This window comes from Typopeltis vanoorti, chromosome 20 (genome assembly GCF_054136105.1).
Source record: "Typopeltis vanoorti isolate ZY-2024b chromosome 20, IOZ_Tvanoo_1.0, whole genome shotgun sequence".
In the NCBI taxonomy this organism is placed as follows: Eukaryota; Metazoa; Arthropoda; class Arachnida; order Uropygi; family Thelyphonidae; genus Typopeltis; species Typopeltis vanoorti.
In genome coordinates this window covers 68,295,335-68,307,839 of record NC_143568.1, presented here as the reverse complement: position 1 = coordinate 68,307,839, position 12,505 = coordinate 68,295,335, and the positions used below count along the sequence as shown (strand labels likewise).

General features: G+C 34.8%; 1 protein-coding gene and 1 long non-coding RNA gene across 2 annotated transcripts in view; one reads left to right on the top strand and one right to left on the bottom strand.

Annotated features, from left to right (window-relative positions):
* Positions 1–5,973, bottom strand: part of Atac2 (Ada2a-containing complex component 2) — a 215,939-nt gene extending 209,966 nt beyond the window's left edge. Inside the window, exon 1 of the mRNA XM_090410264.1 lies at positions 5,874–5,973. Within this exon, the coding sequence (XP_090266390.1) occupies positions 5,874–5,889 (16 nt within the window). The 5' untranslated portion in view covers positions 5,890–5,973. The remainder of the gene's footprint in view (positions 1–5,873) is intronic.
* A 3,926-nt stretch (positions 5,974–9,899) lies between these two features.
* LOC150095536 (uncharacterized) lies at positions 9,900–12,213 on the top strand. The gene is made up of 2 exons (XR_016550079.1): positions 9,900–10,094; positions 11,926–12,213. It is a non-coding gene; the product is annotated as an uncharacterized LOC150095536 (long non-coding RNA).
* Positions 12,214–12,505: the final 292 nt, after the last annotated feature.

Genomic DNA, 12,505 nt, shown 5'->3' with positions numbered 1-12,505 from the left:
TATCATATGCCGTGGAAACGTACTCAACCTCGCAATGGTATACAGTATGTGTGTGTGTGTGTGTGAGTGAGAGAGAGAGAGTGAGAGAGTGAGAATTTAAGACTAGCTACCTATAGATCTTCAAAAATTTAGAGCTAAGAGTTCTATCCTCATCCTTTAGGAAATAAAAAGCAGCAGATTATTTATTTTTATTGTTATTTTATAAAAATGCACACAAAATACTACAAAATATACAGTACATATATTATAATGATAATCTCATAAACAGATGTTAGCCAACCTATAGTACATTAGTACTATAGATGAAGTAGGCATTTTTATAGGCAAAGAACTTGTCGCATTAAATTTTCTGACCTGTAAATTGTATTCCTTCAGAAACACAAAGTGGCAGACTGTTGGGAAGGCATGAACTAGAAGGAAAAATTTGTTCTATCAGTTGGTAATTGAACTGAGAAGAAGTGTCGAGTAGTTACTGCATGTGTTTCGATTGATTTAACAGACAGTGAAGGCATTACTGATGTCAAATCAGATGAATATTGAACATGGGAGTGCATTGTTCGATAATATTAACAATAGGCAGAACAAACTGTTTTTCATGAATATTTAATTTTTAACAGTGTCTCCGAAGGCGAATATTTCATAAAATAGGCATTCAGGCATGCAAATTCAGAATATCCAGTAGAAATTTATTTACAACTTAACAGGTCCGCACACAACGCATATTACTTTAAAAAAAGCCTGGTTAAAGAGCATATAATTCTTTTCTTTTTTTTTTCCCTCAGTGCACTAGCCATGTTTTTAGTGTCTTCAGGATTTTACTTTGCAGCCTTCTTGGTATAACATTATAGTTTTTCTTTTTCTTTAACTGACCAGGGTCTCTTCAGTGGATGTCGTTAAAATTAGTGAGTCTTTGGACTAGCTATCTCTGACTAACGATAGAGTTTGAATTTTCCCTCATTCTCCAAAGGTTAAATAAGGGTAAAAACGGTCTCGTCTACTCCCTATAGGGAATAAAAAGAGTTACCAGATTTTTTTTACTTTGTTTGCGTTGGTTAAACAGATATTTTTCACCGATGTGAATTTATTATAGCTGAAAGACTATATCTGATTATTTCCTTCTTTGTATAAAGTTCACGCGATCCTTCAGAACTTAATAAAAATCCGTCTTATAGAACGAATCATAAGCTAGATGGTTCTAGTTCTCAACCTCCAGACAGAATTTTAAGTATAAAATTACCAGTGAGCGAGAAACGTAGAACCCTCGCTAAAGTCTTAAAACATCTTATTAGACCGCAAAACATCTCCTCCTTAATTCTCTATGATAGAGGAAGAATTTTAGTTGAAGTGAAAATATCGATTCTAGAAACAAACTTCTAGACAGTTTCTCTATCAAGTGGAAGTATACCATTACAGCTTCGGAACCAAAATCTGCTCTGACAACTGAAGAGCCAAAAACAGTCCTGGAATTGAAATTGAGGATGAACCAATTCTTAAAGAAGAAAAAAAAGAAGAAACTAAAATTAAAATCAAACAAGAGTCAGTTAACGAAATATCATCAGAAATAGAGCTGGAAACACCTCTTCTTTTCAGAGAAGATCCAATTGGGAAGTAAATTAAAAAATGCACCAACACCAATTCTCTGAAGCTCTCATGCTGTACAGTCTACAGGAGAAGGATCGTCGTCACCTCCTATCCCTACGTATAGAATCAAAGGTATATTCAGCAGCTCCCAGTCAAAAACCTAAGCCAGGCATACGTTTCATATGACGTTAATTCTTTCTGCATTATCATATGATTTCCTTCTGGAGTTCCAGCACCACATACAGCGCTGGAGTAGGGGTACTTATACTAGCCACTCTACTAAGAGCCTTCCATATGCAGAAGGCAGAGTCTTCGCCATATACTGGAAGCCAGAGCTGTAGCACTCCACCACGTTTATCAATATATATGCCATAGTCCAACCAATCGAAGACCAGTTTTCCTCCAGAGGCTGAACATCCATTTCTATAACATCCGTCACGTCAGCATGATGGAAGAACGAGTGACGAACTCTTTCAGCAAAGTCCAGAGAACTTAATATCAGGAACAGTTGGCAACAAATATCTGTCCAGTTCAAGAACGTCCAGCTCTACCCCCTACTATAGAAATTACACATGGGTGTTATCATCGCTCGTTTTTATGTGATACCAATACTTTTCGAGATTATATGGCATCAATAGCTACATTTCAGACCACAAGCAGTTGTGCTGACTTTTCGTTGCCTAGACAAAGTATGAATTGATTTAGGCTCCTGGAAGTTACCAGGCTTCGCGTTTCTATTCTTGGTCCAGCTTCAGTATTCTCCAAGTGGAACAATGCCAGCTGAGATTGGGATGCGTGGGCACACCTTGAACTCATCATCGAACATAGCATGATAAAGACAAAAACGTGCCTTCATTCACAGATCGTGATGCAGAGAACTCTATAATAACAGGAACTGGTCCATAGTCGATCAACGTCCAAGTATACCATGAGATAAAGTCATTCTTGTTATCAATCTCAACATAAACATAAGAGAAAAGCAAGTAGAGGAAAGCAATTTTAAGATCAGATTTCATCTGATCGTCTACACTTAGAAGACAAATCATTAGCCGCCTTCTAGAATAGGATCTGTGCCAAATTCCGATAGGAAAGAACTAAAACCAGCATCAACGAACGCCATGACGACAGTATTTGACATCCTATAAAACCTTCTGGAGATTCTACGATACCAAGACAATATTACCTCCTAAGATTACTCCTCTTGAAATATTGTCGCCCTTTTGGCACACATCCAAGCAGAGTTAAATCGACCTATCATTGCAGCTGAGATAACAACAGCATTCAAGAAAACGTACTAGCAAAGCGTCTGGTCCAGAGTTGCATCAGAAAACATGAGATTCTATTGTCCTTGTTCTGGTGGTACGTTTTAACCCTTCCTTTCCACGGAAAATGAGCAAAAGTGAGTTCGTGGACTGCTATACAGTATTCACCCCCACCTTCCCGAAGTAAATAGGGATCTCTTCCTAATCAAGTAGTGGAGATTTACAAGCTTCTCAAACATAAACTATAAGATGCTTGCCCGTGTTACAAAACAATAGATTTAAGTTGGCGATGAGACGTACCATTCAAAGCATAAAAGGGTATTTGTTACAGGCAGATCGATAGAATTAAATATGATTCTCATAAAAGATCTGCTACGTCTGGTAAATACCAAGAAATATTAAATGCGGTAGCGCAAAGTTATTCCAGTGGGTGTGCTTTTTATTTAAAAAAATATTAAATTTATATAAAATACTTACTTTATTAAGAACCTATTCTCCTTATACATCAGTTCACTTCTTCATTTCTAAGATGAAAACGCTACGCAAATATGGAAGAAGCAGTCGTGATTTACTGTCTTTAACAATTTTTAACTTGACCTGGTACTTTGAAAAAGGTGTACATAAAATATCTTGAACATTGTTTCGAGTTATCGAGAAGAATAAAAATAAATGCCAGTTTGAAAAGAAAAAAAAATATTTAATAGGAAAGCACAAAGAATAATTAGCTACAATGCACTTCTTGGCTGCAAGTAATCTACTAAGTAGAACTAAGCTACCTATGCTGTTGAGAGCCGCAAGCCTTTAATTCCCATGCAAATTTTTATCAGCTCCAGCTTATGTGCTACATAATCACCGCTAACTTTTAGCCATTAAAAAAATGTACGCTGATGCCTCGTTGCAGACTGTGTAAGCAATAGCGTTATTCTCTCTTCATGCATGACTAGTCAACATGTGATGCGACGGTAATGCTTGGTTTTTCAGATAGTCAAGATGAGAATATGTTGATATTTGTAACAGTTAATGAGTACTGATTTCAAATAAACATCTAATATAAATAAATAAATTTATTTATTTCAAATAAAAAACTGCTAAAAATAATTTCTGCATGAACACACTCCAGGTGTTCCGCACACATAATACACGTGACATACGCCTCTAATTAAATAGCATTAATTTCAGTTGAGTTAAACCTCCTCAGTCATACAAGGAGGCTGATACAATAACAGCGTCATCCACCTCAAAATCAGTGGAATGCTATCGGTCCCAATTAATCTAAATAGGGGTCAAGTATGCATTCCCACATAATCCTCTCCTTCTGTTTGCACTGGTACTTGAGGCCTTTTACAGAAGATGAAAAACTCTCGTGCTGAAAGAGTAATTTCACTTCCGCTCACCACGGAGGAATTCAAAATAATAGCATATACAGACATATATGCTATTATGATGCATATGTATAAGCTTCTTCATCTCAGAGGAATTGAAAATGCCAAGGATAACATCAAACCCACTCAAAGCATATTGAGTCTGGAAATCAAACAATATTCCTATGGGTTTAGTTCATAAAGTTCAGGTTATTCTGAAAGGAGAACTGCATACTATCTTAGGGGATCCTCTTTTCAGCACAGCCTGAACTCAATTATTTAATAAAAGAGACTATTGACAACCTCAGGGACTGGGTAATCCGACCACTGTCACTTTCCTTCAGGTCAACAGTTCATTAGAACCATCTTGTGATCAGCTTACCAGTACGTCAACATCACTAACAAAGCTAGCTATACAAGAAATACTCTTAAATTCTTCTGGGATTACCTAAGCAGTTGATATTAAGATCCCTCAACTTCCAATGAAGCTCGGGGCTTAAGCTTCTCAGTTGTAAACACCATCGTTTTCCATCTTAAGAAGATACTGTGAAATCGCCCTCGTAGTGCCCATCTTGTTTCATACTTCTATCCTTTAAGCTTCCTCTATTTTAGATCACAGTCCACTATTGTTCCATGATGGAAATTGTCCCTATTGTTCCATGATATTGTTCCATGATAGAAAAATATAACCAGCTTTATTAGGGTTACCAAGTAATTTTATAAACTTGGTTATTTTACTCCTAATCCCAAGTGAGCAAACAGTTAAGTTTGTGCCTGAACGTAGTTCAAGTCTAAAGATGGTGAAACACCAGGGCAACTCATTGTAAAGGTGGGTAAAGCTCTGATCACTATTCTTAGTATTTTCCATGATGAAAATCACATCTCACTAAGAGATGTATACTGCAGTACATTATGGGTGGGGTCACTACCCAGACCGGTTTCAACCTTTTATGAGGTCTCCTCAGTGAGTATTTAGAACCTAAATACCAAGGTTTTAGTAATACAGAGCCTTATCAACTTTACCTATACAAGTTGCTACAAGGTGTTTTTATTTTGAATAAGAATCTCTGGAGGATATTCTTATTCAAATTCTTATTCTTATTAACCAGCTTTGTCATTTTAGAACTGCCAAAGCGTTGAAACCATCGAGCATGCATTCCATACGTATCCAATGTCTGAATATATGGAGAGAGTTGCATGATGTGCTCTGCAATCCTCTCCTTCACAGGAGAAAGTCATCTACCTAATAACACTACTCGGTAGTTGCTGGGTTTTCATCAACACATACGGTTCAAATTCTACTGCTCTGTGTGACAATTTCTAGAGACAGAGAGAGAACATGGCTAAGCTAATATCCAAGAACAAAAAGGCGTGCTCCTCCCATCCTCTGTACAATCAAAATCGGAACCATCAACTTTCGTCTATTGTTGCTCTAAACAGCGAAATTGCAATATGATAAGCAACATCAGTATCAGTAACCAGTCGTTCTGGTTCTAATCTATGGTCTTCCACAGGAGTAACTCGCAGAACTCAGGCAATGAAGGCTAACTAAGCAGTCATCCCGGAAACAGCTAATCCCCTCGGTGGTCCGCTTCCATACTGTAGACCTTGCTGATACTTTTGTACCAAAATATTACTAAGAAATTAAAAAAAATGACTTCAATAATACCTGGTGCGAAACCCATTCTCCTTACTGTATGCCATGTAGGTTCGAACAGTTACAGATTATCTAGCCTAGTAGCCGCCAACAGTACTATTAGCTGGACAGCCGATACACCAAGCACTAGGCCAATTCAAGCAATATTAATTGAACAAAGCTTAATTCCCTATGGAATGTTAAGCTTTTAACAGTACTGCTCAGTTTAATGAGTCCTCTCTGATTATAGCAAGTGCACAGAAACATTGTCGTCCGTGGTGGATGTGCTCGGCCTAGCTCGCTGCATATTTTGGATATCTGTCCTGCCGTTATACTTAATGGCAGTGAATTTCATATGATAAATTATCCTAGAAATTTATTATTATTATTATTATTATTATTATTATTATTATTATTATTATTATTATTATTATTATTATTCGTGACACCTCCAAGGAGTCCGAAGACACTCATAGCGGAAGGCCACCCACTGTACAACTCTCCGTCTCCACCACTAACACCGAACCTCTACTCTCAATCATTTACATCAACGCCTTCTAACGCCCACCACCACCACCACTAGTGCTTTTTTGTCTGTAAATTGCGTGTGTTCTGAAGGGCCAATTTTTGCCTGTATGTGGGATGAAAAACCCTGCTACCTCCGTATGAGATCGTCTTACTCACCTTCAATTGAAAAAGTCCACATAAAGATTCCTCCCGTCATGACGAGAATCGAACTTGAGCCTTTTCTAATCTCATGCTGTGCATCATATGACCATGTTTACAGTTAGTCAGCTATAATTCAACTACCAATGTTGCACGTGTCGCTGATATGATGCCATCTCGTGGTCATAAGAGGAAAATCACAATATAAATGCTTTCTTCACTTACTGAACTCTATCCCCCCTCCTCCACTGAATAATGCGTTTTCATGTGCAATGTACTTTTTTTTTCTGTGTGCAGTATCCTCGTATGTTTTATTAAAAACATATTAAGACAGGAATAATTAACAGTGCACTACTTAAAATGGCTATTGAGTTTTATTAAACTGAAGAAATAAATATGGAATTAGTAAGAATGGACTTAAAATTATACTTCGGTTGTAATTTCAGCTGAGCACAGTTAACAATATGTCTGTTATTTGCATTTGGCCTTGCCAAATACAATTAAGTGACAAATTAACATAATTACTCACATACTTGGGCTATTCTACGGATGGAAAAAAAAATTGGACTTCTAAAGATTTATGTTTCTCAAAAACTAACTAGAATTTTGAATACACAATACTTATATTTTGATACATGGTTGTAGCATACAGGCAGCCTGCCTCACGGCGCGGCTTAATAAGGGCGCTCGTTCAGCCATATTGCGGTAAGCGCCGTCACTACGCTAACAGGAATTGTTAGCGTATTAAGTGCGGAAGGAACTTTTTCCAAGTTTAAACTGATTGATTAAAATTATTTGTGAACAGCAATGACGCAAGAAAGATTGGTTGGACTAGCAACTATATCGATAGAGGCGGACATAGCTTATAATTTAAATTTAGAAGAGCTTATAAACAGTTTTATCTTGCGATATCCCAGTAGAGCAAACATTTAATTAATATTATTATGTAATCGTTTTGCATTAATATTTCTCTTGTAATAAAAACAAAATAGAAATTGGAGATTTTGTTATATTTTTGTCTTATAATCCATTAGGGGCGATATTTAATTGTTTGCCTCAGGGCGCGATCTAATCTGGCAACGGCTCTGGTCATATAGCTATTTAATTAATAATGCGACTACGAAAAATAATTTATGTTATTATGCTTAGCTGTTGTAATATCCAGAGAATGTTGCATACTGGGTGAGTGAAGGGGTGGAGATTTAAGGTAGGTCATGACTTATCATATTCTGTGTATACATAGCGCGATATCTATTATTATTCTTGAAGAAGGTCAGGATTTTTTTTTTTCAAAAGAATCAGTTTCTTCCTTTTTTATGTATAACATCTAGAGGTCAAAGAATATCCCAGACTCTTACTCAATTTTTTAAATGGACCAATAGAAATAATGAGGCCTTATTGTTATCATTCGCCATCCTGTTTTTTGAAGTACCCTAGAGAAGAGTTTGTCAATATGTGTTTGGAGTATGGAAGAGGAAATGATAACATGCATTCAATCACATCCTTTCTCCCATAAAATTCAACTTTATGATATTCTTGGCATTCTTAAATTTAACAGCTAGTAGTAAAGTTTAAAAGGGTTAAATTTTGTCTTGTTTGAAAAAAAAACTAGAAATGAATAACTGAATCAGTTGTATTAAAATACTGACTAATCATTTGCTTCTAATTTAAAGATTGATAAAACTTGTGATCATGAAAGGTTCTTGAGCACGGTGCGCAATGGCGGATTAAGCCGGCTGGGACCCCCTGGCGGTAAAATTTACCGTCCCCCTGAAACATTTAGAAAAGTTGACGTTTCTCTTTCAGCCTAGTATACCTGTTTGGCAGTATTGAATTTGTCTTTATCTTCTTTTAAAAATAGTAGAAACTGTTTCAATTCATCATCAAAATGCATAATATCTATATCATTCTTACGGATCTCTTAATTTTTTCACATAGTTCTGGGTCGCTGGCGGCCGCCTGGTCCGACACCCGCTTGACCTGCCTCTGATGGTGCCAAATTCTGGCCCACTTTAGCCACCTCCATAATGGGTTACAACACTATGCTAAAACTTCAAAATTCAGAAGACCCTTGTATATTTTGGATTTGGTCTGTAGCCTCCAAACAAATTGAAATTGTTTGACACTATTCTGTATGTTTTATCATTAAATAAATGATGAATAAGTAGTCAGATAGTGCTTCAAACTCAGGAGTATCAAGAAAATTCATTATGTAATAATTCCGGAATAAATCGACAGAATGACATCTGTTAACTTCATATATTGGAGATAGGAAAAAGATAGGATATACTCGTATTTCTTTATCAGGAATTAGCACAAAATGTACATCCGAAATTACTTCTAGGCACAGAGAGAGGTGGATGGGATACAATGTGTCCACAAGTCTTACACACATCTGTTTCCAAATGACCGTTTTGAAAGTAATAATCAAGAATTTAATTTAATTTATTTTATTTGTTTTTGAATGTTTTATTTTCTCTCTGTTGAACCAAGCAACACTTCTCTACAGATGGATAAAAATCCGAAGAATAAATTTTATGGATACAGTGTGTCCCCTAGTCAAAGGTGAGATGACAAGATTCTAAGTTACCAATAATTATGTATTAATATATGTTAAATTAATATGATGCTCCTCATGCTTTTTGCTTCCTTATACTTAGGAAATTAATATAAGGTATTTTTGCCAATAGTCTTTATTTCATTACATTAGCTTCTGTGTCCGAGTATTTTTCTACATTTTTAGAGCATATATTAAGGGAATCTAACACCATCGTAAATTCTATGAAATACAAATTATATACTTGAAAATGTACTTCAAAAGTAAAGAATGCTTACTGTAGTATAGTGTTATTTAGTAAATAATTATCTACTATTTACTGTAGCTTCACAATTATCCCCACCTTAATTTCAGTATTGTACGTCAATTTACCTAAATAATAGGAACCAAGACGAAATGATTGAGCCATGAATTTAATCAAAGTTCAGAACCTATAATAAAGTGAAATAGAAGGAATTTTTAAGAGAAGATGAAATAGTTTCAAGTTAAAACATTACTTAGTTCTGATAATTGTGGCTTTGCAATTTTTGATAAGAAGGACAAACAGAAGTAAAATTACACAAGAAAACCTTTTTGAAAATTTTCCAAGCTATTAAATGCAGGTATAACCTACCTTCTAGTTGTTTGCATTATTCCTGAACTTTGTTCAAGCTCTGTTCCTCCACGGATTTCTACCCCTCCCCTACTCCCTTATACCATTACTACTTCTTATCTCCACAGCTCTTAACCACAGGCATTATCACTAGCCTGCATATATATATATAAATTGTTCGTTGATAGCGTCGCCTTATAACGCTTACCTGGATACTTACAACAGAGAACCATATTGTCAAGAAGTGGATTCACTGACAAAGACTTCAATGTGAAGAAAATTGGACTGTTGTTTCTGTCTGAGTTGGAAGCGCAGATCTTGACATTTTTTAGTTCTCTTTTTGCCAGATCTAACTCTTCCAGCTCATTCAGTAGCAAAACTTCCACTGGAATATTTTCCCTCCCTAACCGATCCACCAGCTTTATGGTATAGTTAAAAGGTACGCTATTTACTTCTGTTTTTCATTACCCTAAAAGTAGTGTTAATCATGATTCTAATAGAATAATTTTTAAACATTCCACAGTTATTAAAACTACAAAATCTTCCCTTATAAATTTTGAAACTATAAAATAATTTAGAAATATATGAAATAATTTTTATGAGAATTATTACTATTCGACACTGTTCATGTTTTTTATATTGTCATTATATTTAAACAATTTATTAATTCAGAAATTTATCGCTACAATTGAGGTTTGCGTTCATGCTATTCTTTGCATCGATATTGAATTTCTCAGTATCTCATATGCTTTTAATAACATTTTCATTATTGTTTTAAAATTATTTTAACGCTTGTCAATCTACAGGTAATAATGGTTCGTTTTGGTTTACAATTTCTCAAGCTGAATATACTTCGTGTGTGGAGTGAGAGATGACGACATTAATAGGTTCATTTTTTTTTTTTTTTAAGATATAACCAATAAATCTCACAGTTTGTGAAAGAAATGCACTTCCCTTGTGGTCAAAACGTCACTTACATTATACTTGAAAGAATTAAGCATACTGCAGGTGCCAGTGGTCTTCCTTACCATTGTCTTTGGCTTCTTTCTGTTTGCGTATATCTCAGAAGTTTTTAAATATACTTTTGAGGATAATATGCTTATTATTGCTCATCGTTGAGCATTTTTCTTGGTTATAAAATGTTCTTTATCGTACCGTATTTATATCATAGACATTTAAGTTGCAAATTATGTTAACAGTACGATTTTTAGGCCCGAAATATCGAAATTCTGAGGTGTTGGAATGAATTATCCATTTCCCCGTTTATAATGGTTCACATTACCAAAATTCGCATAACAAATGACCTCATGGAACCAAAACCAATTAAATTTCGTTGTGCAGAGGGGAATCCAAGATGATATGTTTCTCATGAGTTCTTTCTGCATAGTCCATCTTAAGTGCTTCACAACTAAAGAACAATTGAGCTTTTTTTAATAGGATTGAATAGAATACTAGATATTGATTGTTAAATCTCTTTGGTTCTGAAGACGATCTAATTTGAAGTGATTTTAATTTAGATCTCGGACAACAATAAATAAATAATAGGAAAAAAATAAAAAGATAATCAACTTTTTATTTATTTATTTATTTAGTTATTTTCAAAGAATGCTTGTTAATGAAAACTTTTGTGGAGGAGGAGGGGATAGTAAAGACAAGTGCCTATCTTATTGCCATGTATTTTAAGTTAATAACTAAATCAAATAGCACCAACAGTAATACAGCAAACACTACATGAAATTATTTTCAAGCGAAAGTCAGGAGAGCACTAAAATCGTTATTAAAAACAAGAAAACATTCTCTAGTCTCCCTCCTTCGAGAAAATTCGGCTTCACTAAGTACTCAGATGTATAATCTTTTCTATTCATACTATGTATACAGAGGTGAACCCCAGGTCCATGTCTTAAAATTAGGTTAAAGAAAAAAAAAATACTCACGCCCATTTTTATAATTATACTAATTACTGTAACAGCATATATTTTTAAAATTTATGTTAGCATTCATAAGTTTCTACTTCTCACTTAGATACTTTATTTTAATTTAATTTTCGAGTTTTTTTTCCTCCTTACTCATTCTGAAGGCTATTCAAATTTTAGTTCTAGGTTAGACAGTCTAGTTTTCTATACTTCGATGTACAATCCGGCTTCTGTAAAATTATCAAATTGATAACTTTGTCATTTTTATAATTGTGTATATACATGTTTACGCATTTCACTTTTTTTGAGTTGGATATTAGTTTTTGATGTATTTTAAAAATAGTCTTATTTTTGCAGTAAAACGGAGGCATGCTCTACTTATAACTGATCCTGTATGTTCAAAGAGTGTCTCGGGGATCAAGTGGAGAAGTGGTCTCTTCACTTTGTTAAATAAGTGAGATTCAACTCCTCCAACTTATTTCCTGTCACTCATACAACGTCGATGGAAAAAAAAAAATACTCTTTGCAAATGGTAACATTCTCTGATATCTAGAAACTTGTAAGTTGTTTACCAGCTGTTTATACAGCTTCAAAATATTTCTGATGTATAACGAATTTTTATTTTAATAAAGTTGGTCTTTTGAATACAGTTTGCCATATTATATAGTAAGCTCTGTTATACACACATGTGGACATTTGGAATAAAAGAAATATACTTGTCTATTGTACAACGTTTAAACTAATATCTGATGATGTTTATATATGCGTATGTACAGAACTCATTTTAACCGATACGTCCATGTATGTGTGATGAGATGTCTTCTGGAATTCATTACAACTGATTTAGAAATTCCTAATATGTACAATGGAAGTATACGCTTAAACTGATCTATGATTTTGCTATGTATTGTGCGCGTCTATAATCCCCCACAACCAA